The 27,054-nt window shown below is 36.1% G+C and overlaps 1 protein-coding gene across 12 annotated transcripts in view; it reads left to right on the forward strand.

Annotated features, from left to right (window-relative positions):
* CADPS2 (calcium dependent secretion activator 2) overlaps positions 1–27,054 on the forward strand; it is a 318,188-nt gene that overhangs the window by 203,252 nt on the left and 87,882 nt on the right. For all 12 annotated transcript variants that reach the window (XR_002434478.1, XM_021384806.1, XM_021384801.1 and 9 more), the window contains 5 exons: positions 604–807; positions 6,136–6,272; positions 10,186–10,373; positions 22,426–22,527; positions 26,529–26,592. Coding sequence is in view for 11 of the 12 variants with exons in the window: in XM_021384806.1 (XP_021240481.1) it covers positions 604–807; positions 6,136–6,272; positions 10,186–10,373; positions 22,426–22,527; positions 26,529–26,592 (695 nt within the window). In the remaining variant the exon portion in view is untranslated. The remainder of the gene's footprint in view (positions 1–603; positions 808–6,135; positions 6,273–10,185; positions 10,374–22,425; positions 22,528–26,528; positions 26,593–27,054) is intronic.

Raw genomic sequence — 27,054 nt, forward strand, 5'->3', positions numbered from 1 at the left:
ATTGATTTTTGAAAACTTTGGATTAATGTTCAGAATAACTGAAAAGCCTAACAATGCTCAGAAGATATTTGGAAAATCAATGCAATGTTATGTCCCAAAAAATCCCTGGTGCAACCACACTGAACCTTGTGTGCTGTTCTTGTTATGTACTCACAGAATAAAGTACTTGAATAAGAAAAGGTACCAAAGAAGGAGCAGAAGGGTTGAGAACAGGTATGGAGTTGCTTCTGTTAAGGAAGAGATAAAGTAGACTTCCATCTAAGAAACTGATGCCTTGAAGGAGGATATGTTGGAGAAATACAAAATAGCATATGACACGGAGGAGATGAATAAGAAATAAATTGGAATTGAATTAGAAATGGAATAGTGAAAATATTTTCTCCTTTGATTTCAATAGTTAATTCTACTTGTATGTATATTACCATTTAATCCCTATAATTCTAGATTTTGTCTTATTTCTATGTTATAAATACCTATAAAATGATCTAACACCCGCCCCCTACACAAATGTACACAGAGTAAAATCAGTTAATTCGTGCTATAAACAGTGATGGTGATTTAGAAGTAACTCACTAAGATTACCTTCCTTCTTTCGTGCTTCAGGTCTTCAAGGTGGTCGAATGTTTTTCAATGCTGTTAAAGAAGGAGACACTGTAATATTTGCCAGTGACGATGAGCAGGATAGAATACTCTGGGTTCAAGCAATGTACAGAGCCACAGGTCAATCGTATAAGCCTGTTCCTGCAAGTCAAGCTCAGAAGATGAATATTAAAGGAGGAGATGTCAGTGCAGATATATCCCCACTCTGTAAGTTGCTTCCTTTTTTGTGTGGCTTTAGTTTTGATTTTACTTGCTAAAATAAGTACAGGCTCCTTCAATGAAGTTTAATTAAGTAGAACTCATTCACTGGGGAAATTTGCCAAGCAATTTGTTGTTATCTAGAAGCTCTTTAACTCAAATTATTGTTGCCAGCCAGGGAAATCCTGACTTGGAGGTCATTATTTTTATTATAATCCATGAAAATGTGACAATTAGCTTCGTATTCATTACAGTTGACCCACATATTACCATGGAGATGGTGTTTAGTGTATATTATATTTTTCAGTATTCAGGCAGTGTAGTGTTGAATAGAAAAACATCAATTTATTCTCAGGATTTTATAGATTTAGATCAGGTTTGTCATAGATTTTATACATTAGTTGTCTAAAAATTTAAAGGTAGACAGTACATTGTGAGTTGAAAGGTACTAGATGTGCCACTAGATTTTTATACTTTTCAGTGTAATAATACACTACATATAAAAATTTTAAAATAAGTAAGTCCAGTTTAAGGTTTCCTCATCTTTCTTTAAGAAAAATATTGTTTTAAAGAGAATCAAGGTAGGTAACATATATTAATGATAGCTTGAAATTTTTCTATAACCTATTTGAAAGTATGATGTCATGAAGATATCTGCACTCAGGGAGCACATACGATTTTATTGTTTCAGGGGCTGAAAAGAGCAACTTTTCTATCATAGAAAACTAAAAAAAAATCAAGGATTTTTTAATAGCCATTAAATGTTTACAACATCAAATGACTGTGTAAAATAATCCTTATATGTAAAGTGAAAGAGAGGAGACATTTTTTAGACTCAAGTTGGTTTGCAATCTGAAGTCTTTGGCAAGTTGATTCAAAATAGTTGTCCCCTGTCACTCAGTCTCATATCCTTCTATTCATATTGTAGTCTTTTGTCATTACACTACTAGAAGATAGTAAAATGTGCTGGTTACACTGAGCAGTAAGTATCCAAAAACCTGACAGAGTTGTAAATAACACTAAAAAAACATGTTTCATCTCACAAAAGCACTGGTATCTGTTGGATTTTTAATCTGAGCTGATTTTGAAGGTTCAAATAACCACACATCAGAGGAGATTTTTAAGATGAAGTGTGTTGCAGAATGTAAGCAACACTGCAAAAGCAAAGATGGGGCAACAGCTGAGAAATGCATCCACTCACCTTGCAATGAACTGACCTTAAGATGGGTACTGGGAGATGACTGTGTTCACCTCTTAATGTTTCTACTCCATGTACATCAGCTGGAAAGCACGTAAGAGTCAGAAATAGCCAAGGAATTGCTTTTTTTCTTGGATGCAGTGTTTACTTGAAGGTAAAGGTAAGGAGCAACTAGGAAATACCGACAAAGAAAGGTATAGAAAGAAACAATTTCAAAGTACAACTGCAAGTTTGATATACTAAAATTGTGTTTCCAGAGACAAAATTTTTAACCCTGATAAAGAATAAAATGGGCATATTTAGGACATTATACAGTTAGAGAAGCTGATGAAGTGATGACTGCTGTTAATAAGTTGGTCATAAAGAATGTGCGTAAGAGGGTTGTAACATCTTAATGAGGCAGCACAAAGCCAAACATCACTCTCATCCTACACCATGAATTCAGAGTGAAAATATTTATGGAGAAGAAAAGAGAGAAAATGGAAAAAGGAGTTAGATGAATAATCATTTGATGCTTAATAATAATTTTCCTCATCTCTCTTTTGGTACAGTGTCACTTATCAAAACAGATCAGAAAAGAAAGAAACATTCATTTCAGATTTCAGAGAGACCATTTATAACTATTGTTATAAAAATATTGTTTAAATCCCATGCATAGTACATCAAATCTGATTTATTAAGTAGGAAGGAAGTAGTAGAGTCAGTCAAACACAAAGCCATAAACTGGTATCACAAGACATCAAACCAAAGACAGGAAAGCTGAAGACATTTCCAAACGAAACATCCACTTGACCAAAGGCACATCACAGAGAAAGATTATTAAATCTTTCTGGACAATTAAATCATCCTTGTGGAGCAGTCAGTGTAACATGATCAAGAAGATAGTGCAGGCAATTTGTCAAATGAAGAAATGCTTTGAGATTAGTCATGGAAGTATAACATTGACATTTTCAATCTATTTGGATAGACCAATGACAAGTAACATAAAAATTCTCTTTCTTGTTTGATAACAAATGAGACCCAAAATGATAAACTTCATATTTCTCTTAAATTTTATTTTTATCACTCTGAATCTTTGGACTAATTATATCAAGGACTCTGTGGGAAAACCGGAATATGATAAGTATTAAGGTACTGGTGTCATAATACACGCACACAGGAAATGCTGTTGCTTAACCTTATGGTGTCATTGCTCAGTTTTTGAATGCTTGGTAACGTTCTTTTAAAGCAATTCCTTCAAAACAGTTTTAAGGTGTTTCTGTACGTATGTTCAATTTATTCAATCATTTTAATACAAATAAATAAAAGATATCTTCTCATTTTAGTTTTCTCTGCAAGTTTTGCATCTTTATATCCACCAAACACTTTGCAGCTGTAAGAGTGGAATAACTCCACTCTCCCTGCATCTTCCTCCCATTCTCCTTCCTGTCCCTGTCCCTCTTGTCTCCAACTACCTACTCCCATCTCCTTTCTAGGAATAAGAGGCTAACACCAGCCTTCACCACTCACTCCTTAGGCAGTCAGTAAGTCACCTTTATCCTCTCTTCCACGCTACTCAAAAAATTATGAAAACTATCTCATATCCTCCTCAAATCTCTCCTTCAGCAAAATAGTAGCAATTTGTCACTGTGCTGTAATTTATTTTAAAAAAAATTTATTTCATAAAGATTGTGCATTCTTTTGTATCTATATCATAATAGTAAAATAATCTGTAAATATTACATTAGATATTTTTTCCATTATTTCTTGCTTGCCTACAGCTAATAAAGGTAAGTTTTAAATTAAATTGCTTTTTCTGTTGTTAGTCTAAATTTGGTAACAGACATTCTGTTACTGTTGACATTGTTATTCTGTTTGATTCACTTAATGATGGGAATCAGTTGTGGATCTTTCTGTAGAATTACATACAGCATATAGTTTTTTTTAAATAAATATTTTGTTTATTTTGCTCAAATTATCTAAGAGAAAATCCTGCTTTCAGAAGCCATGTTGTATTCAATAGGTTGCCTTACATATTCAGATCATCTAGATGACAATATGAGAATGCTGCCTGTGTTTCTTTTTCAACATCCAGTCTGATTTCAAAAGATTTTATTTCTTTTCAGTATTTACAAAAAAAAATCCTTCTATAAAGGAGAATCCTTTATATATGTGTAGCAACCACAGAAAAAAAAATTGAAACCATTTAAATTAAGAAAGATTTAGTTGTATTTAATTTGTGCAGGAGATCACTGCCAGTGGTAAATATGAATCATTTTTCTTTTCTGTGATCTGCCTTATTTTAAATAATGAATCAATAAATCAGATATCCATATAAGATGGAAAGCTTGTAGGAAATATGGAAAACAGTCACACATTTGATTTGGATTGGGAAGCTTTTAGGTGTGCGCGTACATTTTTGATCTGTAGATATTTTCACATTGTAGTTTAGTACTTCCAGTAATGTAGTTGTGTTGATATCAGTTTATCTTCAAATTCAGGTGTTTTAATATATTTAAATTGTACTAATTAAGAGAAAGCACTTCTTGGTTCTGTGTCAAAAATATGACCTAAGTTTGTTATTGATGATAGGCTAGTCTAATGCTAATGGAAATGTTGTTAATCTGTGTAATTACACAAGCTACTGATCCTTTAACCATTAAAAATACATGCTGCTATTTCTCTGGGATGATAGCTTCATACCTTACACCATCAACGTATTGTCATATTGTTTATTTGCTACATCCACCTTGGTGAAATCTGTCACATGGATGTGACTCTTGCTTTGACAATGCAAAGCCAAGTGATATGAATTAGTTTCTGCATCTTTCTAAGATGTGATGCTGCAGATCCTTCAGCTTGAATTAAATAATTCTCCCATCCACAAATACAGCTGAAAGTTGGACTTGACATGGATCAATATAATCTGGGGCTAAATTTCTAAATGTGACTGATTATGTTAGCATCATGCCCGCAGATCAATATTGAGTTTTATTATGAACCTGGCTCTATAATTGGGTTTAATCAATAAACTTTTGTCTCCTTTTCTTTAGAAATTTTAGGTTTGTACTATGCAGGTTTTCAAAATTGCATTTAGGATACACTTAGATCTGTACTTTTCTAGTAACGAATATAAAAAGATCTAGGTTTGAATTTAAAGGAACAAAGAACCAAGACAATTGAAAGGGGAAGTCAATTTTTAAGTTGATAAGACTGTTCACCCCAATACAGTCTATAGAAACCAAGACAGCTAATGTGCTAATACATAACTAGTCCTTTTGGGCACTGTAAGGCTTTTTCTGTCCATACTTGATAGATAATTCACATTGAGGACTTTGACAAAACATAGCTTTAATGAAAGCAATCACTAGAGCTTCTCTTTTGATAAACCCGCGGGGTTTAAAGGCGTTGAAAGATGCAATCTGTGAAGAACAATAAATTTGGGCCTTTGATTGAAGTGCCATTTGGGATGGTATGTTTTCTCAATGTATTTACACAAAAATGCTGCTCCCTTTTTCACTACTCTTTGCTTGAAGGTTGAAGGAGCTCTTTGCCATTACTACATTAAGGTTTGTCTCATTAAAAGCCGAGTACAAAAAGAAGGCTGGAAATGACCTAGCTCAAGTCAGTGCGTTCATTTCTGCTCCAGTTTGCCATTTGAGAAGTAAGCTTCAAGCCATGTTGAATATTTCTATGAGTGCTACTCTGATCTGCAGTAAATTTGTTCTTCCTTATCTATAGAAATAAATGCATAAACTTTTTTTTTTTTTTAATGGAGGGAAGGATATTTGGCAATTTTGCTAGAATTAGAAAGAGCCACACAAACCTAAGAAATTACAGGACACATTTTTTTATGCTCTTGAAATTGTTTTGTAAATCATAGCATCAGAAGAGTTCCACTAAAGGACCCTGTTTCCCAAAGTGTTTTAGTGTATAGGTTTTTATTAAAGTAGAAAAATAATTAAGTAATACTATTTGTCAGATTAAAAAGCAAGATTCTGTAAGAAGTAACTTGCAAGCATCTGCCTATGTAACTTGTTTCTTTGCAATTTTTTCAAGATTATATACTGAGAATTATATACCATGTTACATTTGCATTTGTAAATCTGCACACACACCAACATATATTCCTCTACACATTCTCTCCTTCGTATGAACAGATACAGATCGTGGTCAGAAACATGGCATGGAAGAGTTTATTTCTGCTAATCCCTGCAAATTTGACCATGCTTTCCTCTTTCAACTGCTTCAGAGGCAGACCTTGGATCACAGATTGAATGACTCCTATTCTTGTTTGGTGAGTATAGACTAGAAGATAGCTATAAAGAAGTGAGAAATAGTTGTTATAAAGTAGTCCTTTCTTCTTCGTTCATTCAATACCTGTGGTTGTAGTTGGAATAAAGGGTTTAATCGATTGCTTTCAGATTTGAAAATTATACACTTGCAAACTGCTGCTGTGCCACTCAATAAAAAGCAGACCCAAACTGTCTCTGATTTTATCAGCTAAAATTTATCATGTCTTCTGTGGAGGTTTGAATAAAAACAGAAGGTTTTAATAACGGTCAAATCCCCTGCAGTAGCATTTACTGACACCTGTACAGGCATTTTAAGGTACAAATGCAGTTACCTCATGTCAGACATTTTCATCTACTTTGTAATTCTTCATTGTGCTAGGGTGTGAAGAAGAAAAAACATCAAAAGAAAGGAAGCAGAACTATAGGCAACCAGTACAGATATATAGACATGTGTTACCTGACTCACTCATAACAAATTATAATTACTGAAAAAAATTCTGTGTAATATATAATTATTGAACAAAAACAAGAGGGATCTCTGTACTAAAGTGAACATTTTTTCACATTCAAAGTCAGCTGTAGCAGAGAAGATACTGACGTAGCATGTTTCTGTGTTTATAGCTGCAGTTTCCCTTCACTTCGAAGCACTTTCTATTCTCTGCTTCGTGGGGTTAGGAGTTGAGGACGAGGCTGTTCCTGGTTTCATGTTCAGCAGGGAAAACAAGCAGCAATTTCATGGGAGTCCATCACATTACGCACACATTTGTTAAATGTCTTCATTTGGATCAGACCTTGTAACTTCTGGAGGCTTTGTTTTTCACCAGATGCAGTCTGATATCTTGATCTCTTACTGAAGACCTAAAATGTCTCATAACATACTTATTTTTTCCACTGTGCCGTCCCGGCAGAAATAAAAAATAACTTCTTTTTCTCTTTTTTTTTAATATTCTTCTGACTGGTCATGTAGTACAAAGATAATGACCGGTTTTTTACATTTGTTTGCAAGTGTAAAAAGGAAAAAAGAAAAAAAAAAGATTATTTGATGACAGTTGTTTCCTTTTTAAAATACAGTCAGATAAGTCTGTATAGAAAAAGTTAAAGGACTCATTTTCTGTCTGTGGGTTGCGCACTGAATCAAAGAAGAGGCCTGAAGGTACATCTGTACAAAGTAATTGGCACTCAAAGAGAAAATGGTTAGCTTTCTAACAGTGCATTGGGGTCAAAATCTTTTTTTATAATAATAATATAGTAAGACACTTAATATAACCTTGAAATCAGGAACTTTTAGAAGAGGTTATGTGAAATACGCAGTGCTATAGCAACCATAAAGCAGATGCATTTCTTATTGTTCTTTTTTAAATTCGGCTTTTAATGAGTAGAATGGGTGATCATTTTTTGCTAAATTGCACATTTAACTATATCTTTTTAAATTATAAAATCGAGACTGTTAAGGTAGCAATAGAATGTTTGAACATAAAAGTGTGGTGATTTTTTCCTGGACAGCTCATTTCTTATCATTTTTAGAAATTGTGTGTGCTTTTATTTCAATAAAATAAGGAGTGATCACACATGCAACTTCTAAAAATAAAAAATAAAAATGTTTAAAATGAGTATTAAGCCCTATATTAAACTGTTAGCTGAGCTAAACTAATTTTATATTCTTCTGAGTAGTTGGGAGCTTGGGGTTTTTCTTTTCTGCCTTTTTTTTTGGAATTATACAATAAATAAAAAACACACGGTTATCTAATACACTGAAGCATATAATTACGTGTGTACGACTGTTATGCGTGGTGTGGGGCTGGACGAGGTCAAGGAAGGTCCACATTAGTACAAAAATGAACACATTGAAACAGCTTTCCTACAGAATCTGAAGTTAACAAGTTCTTTAAAAATTTGTACTCCTGTCAGAATTTTCAGCTATGAGAACACAAGAAATTTTAATGAAGAACCATTTGCTTTTGAACTGCCAGAAGTTGGCATCTGTGTAGCATTCTGTCATGATTTTCATAAAAATCTAGTGAGAGATCCATGACAATGGCAGAATATCAATCACAGTTACCATTGTTTATTGTATGTAGAGATAGGACACATATTACTGCAGAAATTCACTTCAGCAGAAAACTATATGTTCCAGTGAACATACCTGTAAATTACAGATGCCATTGCTATATGAGTAGATATTAGTTTCAAGTACTGAATGCTGCTCTGGGTGCTGTAATTAAGCTAAGTGTTCTCTAGAAATAGCTGAAGCACTTTGAAGGCAATGGACAAATTGACTTTAATTGTATGAATCTAGAGCAAACAAATTTTGAGATAACATTGAGATGTTCTTGTTTGCAAATAGTATGTTAAATTCAGGAGTTGTGAGAAAATATAAAATTTGGGATTCTTTCCTATTTACAACACAGTTGGTCTTAACTTGATGTGGGTATATTTTAAGTATAGTTTCCTAGTATTTTTGCTGATATTTTCTATAAACATTAAGCATTTGAGCTTAAAGAAGTATTCACAAGCAGTAGTGAGATATGGTCTTCATGATATGGCATAAACTGATGCCATAAATTCATGACTTGTAAAACTGTTTTGCTTATCCAAGCCCTTTGTACATTTGAGTTTAGGTGTTCCTCAGTCTTTCTCAATAATTTGGAAAGGATGATAAGATAGAAATGTCACAACAGTTAAGAAAAGAACAAAGAAAAACACCTCTTTAAAATGACTGTGCAGTAGCTGTGGTTTTCCAAACTTTATGTTTTTCTCCGTGCTGCTTTCTGGAAGCTAACTATGGCATCTTTTCTCATATTGGAAGACAAATGCAAAGCCCTGCTCCAAAAGTAATGCCTCCTATTTTATTATGTTGACCCATAACTTCAGAGGCAGATGTTGGTAATATGGTAGTAGAGAATAAACCTTCCCACCAATATTCTGTTACATTTTGTTGCCATGCAACAGATGGCAGCAGAAGGGCAGTCTGAAAAATGGTGTCTGATGTAGAAGAACGCATGAAGCAAAAGTGTGGAGGCAGGACATAAAAGACAAGCCATGTTCTGAACAGCCATGCAGATTTTTAGGAATGCAGCATGCAAGCTCTTGTTTATTGCTGGTGAAAATGTACAGCTAATGGTGGTGACTGTTGAAAAATAGTGTTTTGTAGCTGAGAATTTGCTCTATCTGAATAGTGTTATTGTGTCTTAGTTTCTGTTGCTGTTTCCATGGAAATAAATAGGCGGCATTACTTTCAGAGCAACTTGCGTAGTTCCCCAGCATATCTAATTACTGTTTAATATTGATATATTAATAGTATTCCTCTTACTAAATAAGAGGATAATAAACTGCCTGACTTTGTATTTTTTATACTGAACGTTTAAAAGCTGTTAAAAGTGCATTCATATTCTATAAGGAATGAGGGAAATGGTCAAATTGTATTTCATCACTTAGATTAAAGTTGCAGCCATAGGGAACCAATTATCCAGAAACTGTATTTTAATCAATGATATTAGTGTATCTCACCATTACCCAAATGTTCTCACACAGCTTACAATTAATTACTTTAAGAAAACTGATTATTTTATAGGGTTAATTAATTTTATATCTGGTAGGAAGGTTTTGATATAATCAAATCATCCACACCACATTTTGGATATATTACCTTGTTTTTGTTAACCATGCATTTCATGGTGGTAGTAACTCAGAACAGCAAATAGTTTCCTGACATATAGTCCTTTCAGCAAGAGGTTTATTGTTGGATCCAGCTTCCAGTGCTATAAACATTTGTCAGCTGTAAATCATTCTACTATAAAAATTCTATGTAATGCACACAAAAATACATGCTTCTGTTCTTTGTTTGATTTAAAAGCTATGCGTGGGAAAAGAAATCTCAAGATGTGTGTGGTTTTTCTTTTTGCCTTTTTCTTTCAGGGTTGGTTTAGCCCAGGTCAAGTCTTCGTATTAGATGAATACTGTGCTCGCTATGGAGTGAGAGGTTGTCACCGCCATCTTTGCTATCTTAATGAGTTGATTGAACATTCAGAAAATGGTTCTGTCATTGATCCAACCTTACTCCACTACAGTTTTGCATTTTGTGCTTCTCATGTTCATGGCAACAGGTAATTTAATGCTGCATTTTTAAATTAGTAACCTTAGAATGAAGCAAATTATTTCTAGACTCCTTCACCAGATAGAGATGTTGTACACGTCAGAAACTGGTTCATGAAATTTTTGTCAGAGGTCTTGGAGTTTCTATATGGTTTATATTTTAAAAAAAATCCTTTCAATTTATACTTTCTTAATGCAGTGTGTTTTCTTAGACATTGTATAGACAGACAGATTCAAGGCAGGATATCATCCTGCATTCTGTGTTTGTATTATATTAGTGAATGGTGTTTCCAGTGAACATTTTGAACAATATTGAAGTTTAAGGGAAGCGTTGACAGCTTTTCTGCAGTCTGTAGCTTGGCAACTAATCATACAATACTGAGATCTTCTGGCTGTGCTACTACAAGGAGAAAAAACACATAGTTGGGATTGTGGTGTGACCCCATCCACAGGGAGCTAGGACATTTTTGTAATTCTTTCCACTCAAGGAAAAGGCTGTTTCACTGGTCACAGCGATGCTCGTGTGATGATATCTTCCTTCCTCTTGCAAGTGAAAGACTTGTTAAAAATAGAGTTGTTGATTTTCTGTGCTAAGTGTTAGAAGCACACATTCATTAAAAGAAGTCTGTGCCCCATCTTCACATTGTGAAGGAGCTAGTTCTGCTCTTGGACAGTGTGCGCTGGATATAGGATCCTAGGATAACTCAGTGGAACAGACCTCTGGAGGTGTCCAGCCCAACCTCCTGTCAAAGCAGGAGGGTTGTGAGGTCAGACCAGGTTGCTCAGGGCAAGTCTGAACTTGTCTTATTTCAATTTAGTTATATCTATTGTCTCTCATCTTCGCATCTTGCACCACTGGAAGAAAATTTGGCTCCATCTTTGTGACAGCCTCCCAGTAGCTGCCACAGAAGCTGTTCAGTCCCCTTGGATGCCACTTACTCTCTAGGCTGATCAAGCCCAGCTCGCCCAGGCTCTTTCAGAGAACGAGTGCTCCTGCCCCTGACTGATGTGATGGACCTCCACTGAGCTCGCTCCAGTTTATCCATGTCCTCCTTGTACTAACGTGGAGGATGGGATGGACAGTATATCAAATTACAGGATGACATGCATTTGCAGCCTACTGTGTACACAAGGTCTGTAGAGTGCTGTAAGAAATATGATTTAAAAGTTCAAAAGTTTGGAAAATAATCTTCCCCTCTCAACTGATCCAGTCCTGCCACAAGGGAAAAACTTGTTTGCAGTCATGAAGTGTGGTTGCTGTGATTCTCTGAATAAATCCCTAAAACTGAATCCTGGTAGGGACAAGGGAAAAGAAAGGCTTTAGTCCCAACGTGTTTGCTTATCTTGTCTAGCAACCAGTCAGTCATTGTGGCTGCTTTTCTCACCCTTGAGCCAGTGAAGTCCCATTATCTTAGACAATGCCTTCCACCTGTGAGAACAGGGGCTGAGTGTTTGTGGTCTGAGTGATTTGGCAGAGAGAGATTAACATTATATAATCATTGATTATAATATCCAAAATTAAAATGCTTTTGAATATGCCTAAAATACTGTCAAGAATCTTGAGAATTCATACTGGTAAGTTAGGAGAATTTCTGGCTTTTATTTGGTAACATATTCTCCATAAAAGCCTGTTTCCTTTGTCAGCTCCTGAAGAACCTGATATATTCGTATTTCCTATTGAGTCTAAGTCTTTGTTGTTTCTAGCTCTTTTATTACTGATTTCAGTCTAACAAGACAAATATACTGTGATAATTGCTCAAACTTATTTCAAGAATTCAAAAGAAAGGTAGATATATTTCTTTTTATTTCATAATTTAAGTGAAGGACAACAGTGCGTGCAGTGCATGAAAATATCTCAGAGAGCACATCATTTACGCAGTGGTAAGCACTCTGTTTGTATTCTGTCTATTCCTTCTGTACAGATATTCTCTGAATAGCATTATGAGTGTTTTAGGAATAAAAGAAGTGTTGAACAGAGAGGGTCTAACTAGAACTGAGATATTGTAAAAAGGAAGAAAAAAAGAAACATGAAGAAAGAAGAAAAGTAAGTCAAGGACAGAAGCAGACACACTCACTGAGGATGACAGACACATATATACACATAATACATCCACTCATTCATCTGTTGCAGCACTAAGAAATAGTAAAAGGGAAAAAGAATTTCACAGACAATGCATGACAGGCCAAAGTTCTAGGCTGATCCATGGCGTTATACATCTTAGTTTTCTAAGTCAGGCTGGGAATTAGAAGGACGACATAACAAAGAGCTTTATACTCTGGACATGATGTATTCAATTTATTCTTCCCATTTGCTTCATAGAGGGATCTTAGACTTTCTGCAAGCCTGAGAAAGATCATCGAAGGTGACCATGAAGATGATCTTGATGGAGGAGCATATAAACATGCAGCTGTATCTGCAGTTCAAATTATTTCTTTTAGGCATGAATTTTATAGTAATGGACAATCTATTAATATCAGTCAAATAATCAGACAAAGGTGTCCCTCACCTTCCTGATTTCTGGTAATCTTGTGAGTCTGAGAAACTCAGGCACAAGTCACAGCAGATCTTCAAAATATCCTGGGGCTATCCCCGGACACAGCTGAGCACACCAATGCCTGCATTCGATTTCTTAAATAAAAATGATGAGGAAGCAGTCTCATAGGATGCACCCCAGATGTCCATTTGTCATAGGTACTCTGTAAGATCCAAGCTATGTGCTAAATACAGCTCCCAATAGTCACTGCCAACAAGGCTGAATCAGCTTTGGTTCTTTCTACCCTTCACGTAACTCCAAAATCCTTCCAGCAGATTTTGAACCCGCAGGTATTCCCCATGCTCTTTTGCCACTCCTTTGGGCTTGAAATATAAACTTTTTCATGCTGCAAACTGTATCACAATAGCCATGCTTTTATTTCAAAACATCTGGAATAAATACATTGAAGGGAATCATTGTAGAGCTTCAGGGGCAGTACCAAACACAGAGGAGCCGTGAGCTGAGCTCTGGTGCGGGCCATGTGCAGCAGACCTAGTCATCTCTCTGAGACCAGAGAACAGTCATGACTGTTTTCTTTCGTAGCTGCAAGAAAGATGCAGTTCACAAGTTTTGACAAAGTTATCAAGCATATTGGTAGTTAGTGTGTCTCTTTGCCACTATTGCTGGTTTAGGAACAGAAATGTTAGTGCAGGGTTGACCACATCCTGCTGAGACCTAGACTGAGAAATTCAAGCCTCATTTGTGTGTGCCTTCCCTTTCTTGCTAGGAAGGGCATTATGGCCAAGCTAACAAACTGCTTACTAAGAAATGGCATTTCTGCTTTTGTGCATTGGCATTCTTAAGACATTCTCAAATACCCAAACAGAAAAATAATTTTCTGAAAGAGTGGCCTTGCTGAGTGTTTAAATAAAAACATGTCCTTGTTTCTGATCAACAGATTCCTTTTCCTCTAGTGCCTCTGCATAAGTGCTTTGTAACTTTCCAATAGCATCTCCTTTGGTTCCTCTTTGCAACATTTTTCTTCTGAAATATTCGACTGTAATGTCCCCATCAAAGTCATTAGCTTACAAGCAAACTTTTCCCACTGCAGCAATGCATACACTGAACTTGTGTATCTCTGGTGAAAGTGAAATGGGCAGAACAAGGAACTATAGGGTATTCCCGAAGACTGGCATTTCAGTCTAAACAGTCCAGGCAGGAGCTATTGTTTTCTTCCCCATCACTTTCACTTTTGTCTACTTTTCATGCTGTGACTTCTATTCAATCCCTCTTGTCTGAAATGGATGCTGTTGGGTAACGCATGAAGTGTAAAGTGACTTCTTTCCACCTGCTGAGTTACAGACTGAATTGAAAAATTCAAAATTCAGGCATATTCCCTCATTATACCTTTTTCTATTCAGAAAGAAGGCTGGTTTATTGGAAGTTCATATATGAGAAGCGAAGGTGAAAGCAGTGCTCTAAAAATCTGTCTATAACTGAAGATAAATAGTCCCTTTCTGTCTTAATTTTGAAATATTCAGCACATGTGTTTGAATAGAACAGTCATACTGAGTCAGGGTTCTTCTAAGCCAGTCAGTCAGCAGCCTAAAACATTAACCTGGTTGCAGGAAGAGAAGGGCAAGCATATGCAATGTTTCCTCTTAGTGCTCTTTCAGTCCTCAGCTCTTTACTGCTCAGAATATACCTGTTCAGTAACCAGGTGAGAGTTTCTGTTCAGGTACTTGTCCCTTGCACCCCTGAAGCTGTGTAACCCCTTTGCATCCTCAGCACCTTTGGCAGCAAGTTCCTCAGCTCAGCTTCCTTTTGCATGAAGAACTCTTGTTTTGATCTTGACTCTTACAGATCTCATTTCAGTCTCTGTGGTAACTGGAACAGGTCAAGAGAGGCAAAAAATCCTTCTCTGTTGTCTCTTTGTTGTTTAAGATTCAAGAATTATGAGAGAACCATGCATTAATTACACTGGGTGGATATTTTCTGCTAATTCCCTATCCTTTTCTTATAATACTCAATGTTGGTTTGGTTTTTTGGCTGCTACCAAAAATGGTTTTGTGATACTATCCATCGTAACACCAAGTCCTCTGTACTGCTTGATTTCATAAGGTACTTCTGGAATTCCAAACTATGCCAGATAACTATCATTACAATTACTGTCACCTTAGTTCTTAGCCACTTGCCAGATCACTGTAAAATAACACAGGTTTCAGCACAGATCCTTGCAGAACTCCACTGATAACATTCCTCCACTCTGGGTATTCACTGTTTGTTCCTACTCTCTTTATCACTGTAAATGTAGAGATTTTCATTCTTACTCAGTGTCTGCTTAGTTACCTTAAAAGCTTTTGTTTGGGAATTTCAACAAAATATTTTCTGGAAATTCAGATATATTTTATTGATCATGATCATTGACGCATTTTTTATTCCTTTATAGAACTTCAAGATCAGAAGATAGGATTTGTCTTCCTTGTGGCTTCAAAGCCATACCAGACTATTTCATAATAAATCACACTTACCCAATTTTCTTTAATTTTATCCTTAAATATCTTTATATTACAGTTCCTCCTAATTTTCTGGGATGTATATCAGGCTTAGTGGTCTGCAGTTCCCCCTGTCTCCTCTGGAAACTTGTTTTAAATTAAACTGACGTTCTTCACCTCCCACTCCTCTGGAAGAAGGCAGTGTAGTGAGCAACTCCACTCAACCATAGGTTCAGTTCTGGTCCAGGCAACTTCCAACTGTTCATTTTTCTAATTTGTTCCATAAACTCTTAGTTACTTGAAATTTAGACAGACCTTGTGGTGAAAATAAAGAAAGATTTTTTGCTATAAGCGAAGCTTTTTTCACTCAATTCAAGCAAGGGAATTATCCTAATTTCCTCCACAGTAAGCATCACTGGAAAGAATTCCTTTAGTATCTCTGCAATAGCCTTCCTCTGTCTGAGAGCTCCTTCTAGATCCTTGCCATCACTTGATGCTGTAAACTCTCTGACAGGCTTCTTGCTCCTGTTATGCCTGGAAGAAATATTTAAAGTACTGTAAATTAATATATAGAATCATAGAATGGCTTAGGTTGGAAGGGACTTTAAAGATTATCTAGTTCCAGCCCCACTGCCATGGGCAGGGTTGGCACCCACTAGATGAGGTTGCTCTGGGCATCCAGTGCCTCAGCACTCTCTGAGTAAAGAATTTCCTCCCAGTATCTAATCTAAATCTCCCTGTTGCTCTTTATCCTATCACTATTAGCCCATGTAAAAAGTCTCACTCCATCTTTTTTATAAGTTCTCATTAAGTACTGAAAGGCTGCAATGAGATCTCCCTGGAACCTTCTGTTCTCCAGGCCAAACAAGCTGAACTCCCTCAGCCTTTCTTCACTGGAGAGATGCTCCAGCCCTTTGATCATCTTCATGGCCCTCCTCTGGACCTGCTCCAACAGCTCCAAGTCTTTCTTGTGTTGGGGGCCCCAGACCTGAACACAGTAATCCAGAAGGGTCCTCATCCTTCTGAAGGGAGCAATCACCTCCCTCTCCCTGCTGGTCATTCCTCTTCTGATGCAAGCTGCTTGCTCATATAGAGCTTTTCATCCACCACAACCCGCAAGTCCTTCTCCACAGCACTGCTGTCAATAAGTTCTTCTCCCAGTCTGTACACATATCTATGATTGCCCACACAGCACCTTCTACTTGGCCTTGTTGAACCTCGTTTAGTTCATGTGCACCCACTTTTCAGCTTGTTCAGGTCTCTTTGAATGTCATGCCTTCCTTCTGTCATATCAAGTTCACCACGCAGCTTGGTGTCATCAGCAAACTTGCTGAGGGTGCAATCAATCACACTGCCTATGTCACTGATAAAGATCATGGGTCCCAAAACAGATCCCTGAGGGACACCATTAGTCATGGCCTCCACCTGGATATAGAGCCACTGACCAAAACGACTCTGGCTGCGGTCATTCATACAATTCCTTATTCACTGTATAGTCCACCTTCAAATCCTGTCTCTTGAGTTTAGAGATAAAGGTGCCATGTGGTACCATGTGAAAGGGCTTACGGAAATCCAAGTAGATATCATCAATTGATTGACATTCATTAACATAGCTTCCAAGAGGATCTGTTCCATGAACTTCCCAGGCACAGATATGAGATTGTAGTTCCTTGTGACTTTCTACTGTTTTTAAAAATAAGAGTGTTGTTTCCATTTTTCAGTACCAGGGACTTTGCCTGACTACCACACATATAAGGGAAACACACAATGGAAAAGAAACTAAAGAAACTTTGAACAGTGCTATGCATTCATATTTTTTTTTTCATTTTTCAATATCTTGCGATAAAAACCATTTATTGCAATTTTACACATTGTGTCAAGTGATAAAAGAATATTCCGAGAGTCATCTCTTTCAAATGTGAGTCAAGGAACTTTGTAAGACTAAAGAAAAGAATATCATTACATTGCTCTCTCTTCTAATCTTTTTATTCTTTTCTTTTTTTTTTTTTTTAGCTTCTGAATAGATATTACCTTCTCTTCTGACTAAGTTAGCACTAGAATTAAAGTAAGGTTGGCTTTATCTTGTTTTCTCCTTCATTTATCTTTCATAAACAGTATCTAATAAAACAATCTAAAATTACAGAACTTGAGTCAGTAGTTTTACTACTTTACATGGTCACCATCTGACATGAAGGGTTTTGTCCACTTGATCTCTTCCCAGAAGTGTTATATTTTTATATGTATAGTTTTGTATGTCAAAAATATTTTAATAGCACATAGGCTTTTTCTTAGATAGTTTTCTCATGAAACCATTGCTAGCAGGATTTTGTGGAACATTACCTCAGCTATAATCTGTTGAAGAAGCTTCCTTTTTCTGCTGTGCTTCTTATTCACTCAGCCCCAGGAGCTTTTGCTGTGTTGTAAGGACAGCAGGTGCAAGGTCTTCTTTACTGCTTTTGTTGTCAGTTGGGCTTTCTCTTTAATCTTAAATCTGATCTCATGCACTCCAACAGCTGGGGAAGAAAAAGTTGTTCAGTTAATGACAGAACTTTCTACATATTACTCTTACTTTTGCAAATAGCCCCACAAGAACATTGTCGTTAGAGATCTCCTAAATGCAAATTAACTTTTTCAGGTGACGAGTGAATCCATATTGACTTCAGCTTTGATATAAGGAAGGATGCTATCCTCTGTTGGAAAGTACTGATAATTATACTATGTTGATCACAAAATCTGTCCTCACTAAAATGATAACAGTGGCAGACTTTTCAATGTATCAGGACAAAACTGCTTCTGAAAAATCTCATAGAAATCATCAGTAGAAAATAAATCACAATTCACACATTATTAAGAAATACCAGAACAAAATTTTGCATATTTAAGATGATAGATGCCATTCTAGGCAATGAAGAAACAGCTAATGCTATTACATACTCTCGCTTTCTCTAAACATTATGTTGTTTTGTCATTAAATTGATGAATGGCTTTACATTTTCATGTGCCTGGGATAAAATAATATCATATTAGTACACACATAGCTTTTAGAGTAGAAGTGCAATAATGTACCCCACCTAAAATATAACTGCATAAAAGATCATGACAATTAGCCTAATTTATCATCTTAATCTGTTTTAGCGGCCTTCAGAATTGATCTTTTTTATTCACTATGAAAAAGAAGGTATGACCTGTAAGCAGATGTAGAATCAGCTTGAGAAATGCATACAGCAGAAGGCTCTATTGTGCCTTTTTTTTTTTTCTTTGGCAGAATGTTTGAAGCATAGTTAATATAAACAGCAAAATGCTCGGTCTTGAAGTGCCTGCTGGTTAAAGCTATAAATGCAACATGATAATCTGCTCTCTTCTTTTTATAAAAAGACTTCTACTCTGCCTGCTTCTAAGCTGATAATGCAAATCAGTTTTTCTTAGACTTGTCTAACATAAACCATGGACTCTGCAAAAGTGTTGATTAATACAATTGGGTTTTAAAGAAAAACTTAAAGGATAGTACTGTCTCTTCATCAAAATTCCAAACAACTTAATCTCTTGCTAATTTGAAAATTAACACTGTTCATTCTTTCTTTTCTTGCCTCCTGTTGAGTTTAAAACTCAAAGGAGAAAGGACTAAAGTCTTCTGAAACAATTTGTTTCTAAAAGCCAAGTTGACTTGAAGGTTTTGGTTTCAGTTTTACTAAACCCTTGAAATGCAGTTTATTATAAACATCTCTTGAAGTAAGACCTTAGTTGACGTGTTTTTCTCGTATTTTGTTCTTCATCATAATTTCTCATCTTTCTCAGCATATTATTTTGGTCAGCCTTACTGTTCCCAGCTGTATGTGTGTGTAACATATCAGAATATTGATCTGCACATTTCTCTTCTCTTAGTCTTTTTTATTTTTTTTTCCATGAATGGCCAGAGAGATGTTCTATGCTTTTAATGAGGAAAGCTTGTTTTAAAAAGTTAAAACCTTTGTAAAATATGCAAAAAGCACCGGTATCAACAATGTTCCAGAGGAAAAAAAGGAGGTCAGTCACATTCTGTTACTATTTCACAAGCCTGTCATTGCAAAACAGGCCAGCTTATGTTAACAGTTTCACACTAGAGGCCACTAGGAGAAGCTGTTTGCAAAGTTGAGGGCTGGAAGGAATCAACATCCAACCCAGTGTTCATCGTATTGGATTCCCACTGGAACTGGTGTACTATTTTTACCTCATGTGCACAGCTATTCACAAGAATCTTAATCCTACACTCTGTCAAGTGACCTCTGCAAAATATTACAAATTCTAAGACTTCTAGATCTCAATTACATCAATAGGTATTCCAAGCTTTAAAGGATTATGTCAAGTAAATAAAAACAGACTGTTCTAGGGGAAACCCTAAATCCACAGTGTAATCAATCAGCTTCCCTAGAATAACAACCATGATGACGGTTACCTTGGAAGACTGTCATAGTAAAAGTTTAGTTTAAAATTCTGTTCAATTACTATTTTTGTACCATTATTTAAAAATGCTTAATGGTCCAACCACTATTTTCCACTTGGATTTACTAGCTCTAGCTCATGAGGTATTTATTTCATATATATTTTGCTATTAAAGTCTAGGTGAATTCAACAACTTGAGATGTAACCAGAGACAACATTACATCTGTGCCAGTTAGACTGTGATATAAGCAAGCAAGACAGACCAGTTCAAATTCAGTTGACCAAGTGCTCAGAAAATGGTAATCCAATGTAAGTGAGAAAGAGAATGCCGCTCAGTTTTTGATTATTCCTTACTTAGGTTTTCTCCTGGCTTTCTAATTCCAAAAGCAGCTGTGAACTACAAGGAGGAGAAGAATGTGGAAGAAAGGAAAATTTGCTCTTCCTTCACTTTCTTCAGAAGATAATGTTAAAATGGTGTTGCATGAAGACTTAGAATTACTCTTCTCAAGACAGTTCTTCACTTTTCTTAGCAACATTTTTGAGAGGTCCCAGTCTGCAACAGAAAGGCTGCATACTGGTTTTGAATTGAAAAATTCATGTCCAAATGTCCATCTATAGCATTGGGATAGTAGAAAACATGCATCTGTTGATGTTTTTAGTTGCAAAATTGTACTGGCGTGTTTTTGAATAATGAAATGCCTGCAAGATTCAGATTTTCCTCGCAGGCATATTATTTTATAAATAAAAATAACCATCTAAAAATGCTATTTCTCAGATTCTTTTTTCTATGGATTCTTTTTTTCTAGTAGTAGATAGACATTCCTAAGAGCAGCAAAAAATGATCACCAGTCGAGTATATGTCTGAGAACTGTATTGTGAAAATGCATTTTTATGCTCTGCTTGTTGCAATAAGGCTAACAGGAAATACAATAATAATAATGATTCAGAGTTTCTGCTGTTTTGTAGCACTACACTTTGAAAAGATCATTTTTCAGTGCAGTGCCATTTCTCTAACAGCTTTTTGTGTACTCCTTATTTTTCTTCTGGGACATCTGGTTCTATCTAAATGTTCACTGCAAATATGTTTAACAGTTCTGAAAATTTTTGGCATTGTCTACATGGTTGTTTCTGACTACATACTCAGTGAAGTGACAAGTCCCATGTATGCAGGGATCCTAGCCCTAGTGCAGGTTGACAGATATGACATGCTACTGGCTCACCTTTTTCACTTATTGTTATATGGTCCCCTAGGTCTTTTCTGTCATATACATGACATGCTTCAGCAAGGTTTAATATGACAGAACTACTTTGTTTATCACTCCAGAGCACGATCTCTCCTGACAATGACATCAGACAGTTAAATTTACTCAAATTTGAGCCCATTCTATCTGTCATAAGGCTGAGGTAAAATATCCTGGCATCCATCAAAAAAGAGAAGATAAATTATTTGCTCTTTCACATCAAATTTATCCAATAGTATATTGATGTGCCTGGTTACCGTATCTTCACCATATCTGATTTTTATTGTTGTCTTCACAATAATTTAAAGAGTTGAGGGATTCTTTTCACTTTGACTTGACAGATCACGAATGTAAGTGATTTAAGGGGTGAAAGAATTGTTTATGTCACAACAAAGCAGCAAATTATCCTTTCCAGATTTAAGAAAAGTGGAGAAAGTTAAATTAACAGGCTAGCAAAAAAAAAGTTGTCTTTCTTCATGTCTTTTTACTACAGTTTTCTCAGTTCTAAAAACAATGAGATAGTTATGGAGGTTCTGGAGGAAGTACAGGATGGATCCAGACTTCATGTCAGAGTAGTGAACTCACACTTAACTAGAAGTTAAGTGTGTAGCTGGAGGTTTTCTGACCCTACTTTTTAAAGTAATAAACAGTACAATCTGGGAAAGCTGTGATTTTAAATTGAAAATACCATTTAGGAAATGTGTATTTCAATTATTTTTAACTGTGTCATTATTTTATTATGAAGGTGCTAATAACAAGTTTAGAGTAAGACTCTAAGTGTGTGTTTAATGTGTTTAATACAAGGCTTCTTAATTATTGGAACTCAAATTTGATGTTTAAAAATGCCAGTGTTTTGTTTTTGTTTTTAAAAATAATTATTTTTTACATCCTTTATGCTATATTTACGTGGAAATCTTAGTTACATACTGCCACTTATCAATATGGGATGAGAGATCAAAAATCTATGCTCACTATAACTGTGGGGACTGTGAGCCTTCTCTGGCTTTTCTCACTGTGATTTGCCTCCTACCTAAACCACTTTCAGCCATATTGTGCCTTTGGAAAAATATCTGGAAGATTTAAGGAGCTAAAATTGAGACGATCAGATTAGGCCCCCCTGTCCCGCTAACAGTACTAATTTTCTTGAGAAAGGATACTCTATGTGTTTGGGAGTGATTTAAGAGAAATATATACTGCCTTGTGTTTATGTTGACTCTTAGTAGCAACCTAGGAGTTGTATTTAAAAGTTCAGCTTAAAAAGCTAAATTCTTTGTCTATTTGTAATCTGTCCTCTAACTGTCTTTGCAAGGCAATGGGAAAGGGGAAAGGAGAGCAGCAAAAATTTTAGTGGAATGGTTTGAAAATAAAGAGCACTGTTCAAAGAGGAATCACCATGAAGTGATGTCAACACTTCTTAAATGTGTAATATTACAGGCCAGATGGAATTGGAACAGTATCTGTTGAAGAGAAAGAAAGGTTTGAAGAAATTAAGGAAAGACTTTCTTCCCTTCTAGAAAACCAAATAAGCCATTTCAGGTAAGTGTATAATTTATTCAGTAATACTGAGTTTTGTCTGGCAGAAAGTTCTCATCAGGATGTTCAACACTGATATTGAACAGAGTGAAAATAAAATAGTCTACCTGCAAAGAAGTTTTGATTATACTAAATACAGAATAATTTATTTACACAACTGATTGGTTTAGAATTCATCTGAAAGTCATGTCAGTTGTATTCCTATATGATAGAAAAGACTCTGCAAGAATATATGCCTGATTTTGTTGATGCTTTTGAACTTTAAGCTGTCTACAAATCTATGTAAGAAAATTCCCTGAGTGAAAGTGACTAAGTCGTACCTCTTTCTGGATCAGTGCTGATCAGAAAAAGCATTTGAGTAGATAATACCTTTGATATATGGCAGCTAAAACTTTTTTTCTGGATGTCTAATGTCATTTGCCGAGTTACATGATATGCTTTCTGAAATCATCTAAGGTCCATCATCTTCAGTAAAGAGTTTGGCAATGTAAGGACAGCTATACCAGTAGAAGAAGGAAAGGAGTACAAAAAAGAGGGCAAACTTAGCATGATATTTCCTCTTGTATCCTTCTAGAAATTGATAGTTCGTTAACTTTAGCATAAAATTGGCACCTGGACCACTAAGTCTATTAGTTTACCACAGTTAAACAACATTTGCCACCATTCTGCCAATCCAGTCCTTTTATAGAATGTATTTATATACATTTTTTGTCTGTATTACCTTGTGACAGTCTTGTGACACAGTTTAAATAGTGCTGTGTGAAGCAGCTTTCTTTTCTTTGGCAAGGTTTGCTCTAAGTTTGTTGGAATCTTCTCTGGTGTGATGAGGTAAGTGTCTAGTATTCACTGGTATCTGTCATGTAGATAACAAGGCTGTTCGGGAATTTTTGAGCTGGGACGATACAGCAGTCTTCACTTGAAACTTCACCTCTGTATTAACCTAAAGAGAGCTAGGATTCTCCTTGAAGAGTATTCCTTTTGGAAAAAAAAGCAGCATTCCCATCTTTTCCCCTGACATAATTCATATCTCCCATCTTCCATGGGATTGAATAACTCATGCCAAAGAAGCAATACAGAACAGCATAAGACAGAGTGTTACCTACCTAGGTTGTGGAAAGGCAGGAGGGGAGCGTCAACAAAGAACATCATATGCATCATCTGCAGGGAGAAGAAAAACTTCTTTCTGTGACAATCTTCTCATGATTGCTAACAATAAAAACAAAGGAGTATAGGAGTTTGGTGAAGACTTCTGGCCTGATTGGAATACTTATGAACATATTCTTTCAAGTTTTTCATAAAAACACAATCACTGTCTTTTCCAACGAGTGTAAGTACTTTTTTTTCATGCACTTTGGTGAGGTCTGTGAGAGTCGCTGGGGCCCAAAAAACACTGAAGCAGGAGAAGCCTTCTGAATATGTACATGAGAGAACAAGAAGGCTAGGCATCCTAAGAAAAGTGTTAGCCTTCAGCCATTCATGTGCATGAGACTAATTACAAAATATACAAAAACATTTAAATAATTGAGTTGGAACAAATAAAGGTAAAGATCATTATTCCTAGTTACCTGCACAGTAGAGTATGTTGATGAGCTTGGGCTATATCAGTACTTATGAGATCTCTGCCTCATTCTTGCTGGTTCTAGAGGGAATTCAAACAGTGTTTAAAACCTCCAGCTTCCAGTTTTAGTATCTTCTGTGACCTTTTTAAATTTCATTGCTATCAATACGGCTCCATGGTGATTGAGAGGGAGCCTGCCCATCCCAGGCTGGTGGTTCTTACTTAAATATTTCCCAGTTCTTGAGGTACTTGAACTTCTCCTTTCTCTCATCTTTTCTACACACTCAGACACCAGATTCCTGCCTGCCTCTCTGGCATCGAGTGTGGAAGAGCTGATATTTCAGAGAAAGCTGCTAAGGCTGTCTTGTACAAGGGCTCCTCTGAAAGTAATGCCTCCTATTTTATTATGTTGGCCCATGAAGTCAGAGGCGGATGTTGGTGGTATGGCAGTAGAGGCTGAACCTTCCTGCCAATATTCTGATATGTTTTGTTGCTGTGCAACAGAGGGCAGCAGAAGGGCAGTCTGACAAATGGCATCTGACATGGAAGTGTGAATGAAGCAAAGGTGTGTCACTGAATTCCTCCATGTGGAAAAAAATGGCACCCACTGACATTCATTGATGCTTGCTGAATTTTTATAGAGACCAAACAATGGTCTCTACAAGAACAGTGAGACTGTAGGTGGTGCATTTCAGCACTGGTGACAGCGATGCTGGGTCACCTCTGTTGGTGCCAATTTTTACAAGCGTGGCATGCAGGCTTTTGTTCATCGCTGGCAAAAATGCGTAGGTAATTATGGTGACTATGTTGAAAAATACTGTTTTGTAGCTGAGAATTTGCTCTATGAAGTAGTGCTGTTGTGCTCTTTGTATCAGTTGTAGTTTCCATGGAATTAAGTAGGAGGCATTATTTTCAGAGCAACCCACATACTTAACCTCTTGCCTGGCTTTGTGAATTTAGTCTTTTACAATTCTATATGTTGTTGGTACTAATGCAGACCATGAGCACTGCTCCTTCTCAGTTCTACACTAAGTAATGTATACAAATATCTCCAGAGGACCACTACCTTTGTATCCAGTAAGAGGCTGTAATGCTGGAGGAGGACTGCTAAGTGTCCCTTTAGATGTCAGCTGTGACCACATCCCTTTCTCTAAGCTTCTTATCTCAAGAAAATGACTCTTCCCTGTCAGAAGCTCCTTGCAGCAATTGTTCTCAAAAGCTGGCTTCCAGTGTTGGATGCCTACACACTGAGTAATCCCCACTCTGCAGTGGGTCTACTGTCTGCATCTTCAGCTTAAAAGTGGGTGGATTTTGGAAACTTCTTATGTTATTTACATTGCAGAACTTACACTGGTTTGGGAATATTAAGTATAAACGAGGAATGAGTGACATTTATTCCAAAACTACCATTCTGGTTAAATAGGAATAAACCATGGGAGACACAGTTCAAGGATTGTGGAAACACACTGAAGAGAAAGGAGGAGTCAAAAAATCTAAGGATGACTTAAAGCCTGAGACATTAAATCTGCTTTCCTAATTTGTTAGCATGTCCCCAAGAGTTGTTAGCACTCGAGTAAGAAAGAAACAGAATGAGGGAAAGCAAATATTGAAATTCTCTCAGCTGAAAATCCTTTTTTGACCTCATTTACCAGCCTTTATTTTGGCTGACCAAAATGCATATCTAAAATTCAGTAGTCTAAATCCTTTTATCGTTAGAAAAAAATTAATGTTGGAAAGCATTAGAACATGATTGAGTAATAATAAGAAAAAAATAATCTAAGTAAAGGAAAAAAAATCCTTTTTCCAATTGGGGATATTATAGAATTTATAGACGGGATTAGGAGATGTTACTATTGCCTGAACTGTGTAGCCTCATTGAGCTGACCTATTGGATCATTCAGCAGACAAAAATTAAAATTAAAATTAAAAACAAAGCAATGAGTGGGATCACATTTTTAATTTACATAGTATTGAATGTAGAGACAGAAGTGGGTACGTTTTAAGTCTTTTTTAAGTCCTAGCTGATAAACTTTAAAATAGCAGAAGATGCTTTCCCAAGCTATTTATAGCATAATAGGAAATATTATGGAATATCTGCAGGCATTTTTGTTCCCATATACATATAAAAACTTAAATATCAGACATCTTTTTTCTAAGAAGATGACAATTAAGCTCAGCAGAGACCATTAAATATTCTTCATAGCTGAGAAAATGCAAATAATGCTTTTTGCCTTTTTTTTTTTTTTCTGTGTTAGAGCCTGTGCTGCTGGTAGGCTGATACTGCTATAATGTATATATTTTCCATGGTAGACTACTGAAGAGATCTGCTTTTATTAGTGCTTTGCTTGTGGGAGTTTTCTATTACATTTTTTAATGCAAGCAATGTACAGAGTTACATCTCAAAGTATTCTTATCATTTTCTCTTCCTTTTTTTTTAATCTTTAAGATACTGTTTCCCTTTTGGACGTCCTGAAGGAGCTTTAAAAGCCACACTTTCATTACTTGAAAGGGTAAGTTTGACAATATATTTTAAGTTTTGCCTAAGTACTAAGCCTGCATTTTTCTTTTGCCTTCAGGCCAACAGAAAGCAAGCTTGTTTCTTCTTGGTATTCTACTACTGGTTATAGTTGTTTACTGGGAGGTTTGTTTTTTAATTCTCAGCATTTTCCACAGAGGCAGATGGCTGCTCCCTGTATAACACATTTCTCGGAATCTCACTTCAAGCCACTGTAGTTACAGCTTCTTTATAATTTAATGATTACCCAGCATTACACCTAAAGTAATACAAGTAAAGTCTACTGCCCCTCTTTGCTGCTGTCTATAGCTTCCCTGCCACTACTGTTGTAGATACTGATGTATAACATTAAAAAGCATCCATGTAATCAAAATAATCATCTATAAAATGTGTAGAGAGAGTCAATTCAAGCAGAAAATGCTATGTGTGCTGAAATTGTTATGAGCAGCTGTAAATT

The sequence above is a fragment of the Numida meleagris genome, chromosome 1 (genome assembly GCF_002078875.1).
Source record: "Numida meleagris isolate 19003 breed g44 Domestic line chromosome 1, NumMel1.0, whole genome shotgun sequence".
NCBI lineage: Eukaryota > Metazoa > Chordata > Aves > Galliformes > Numididae > Numida > Numida meleagris.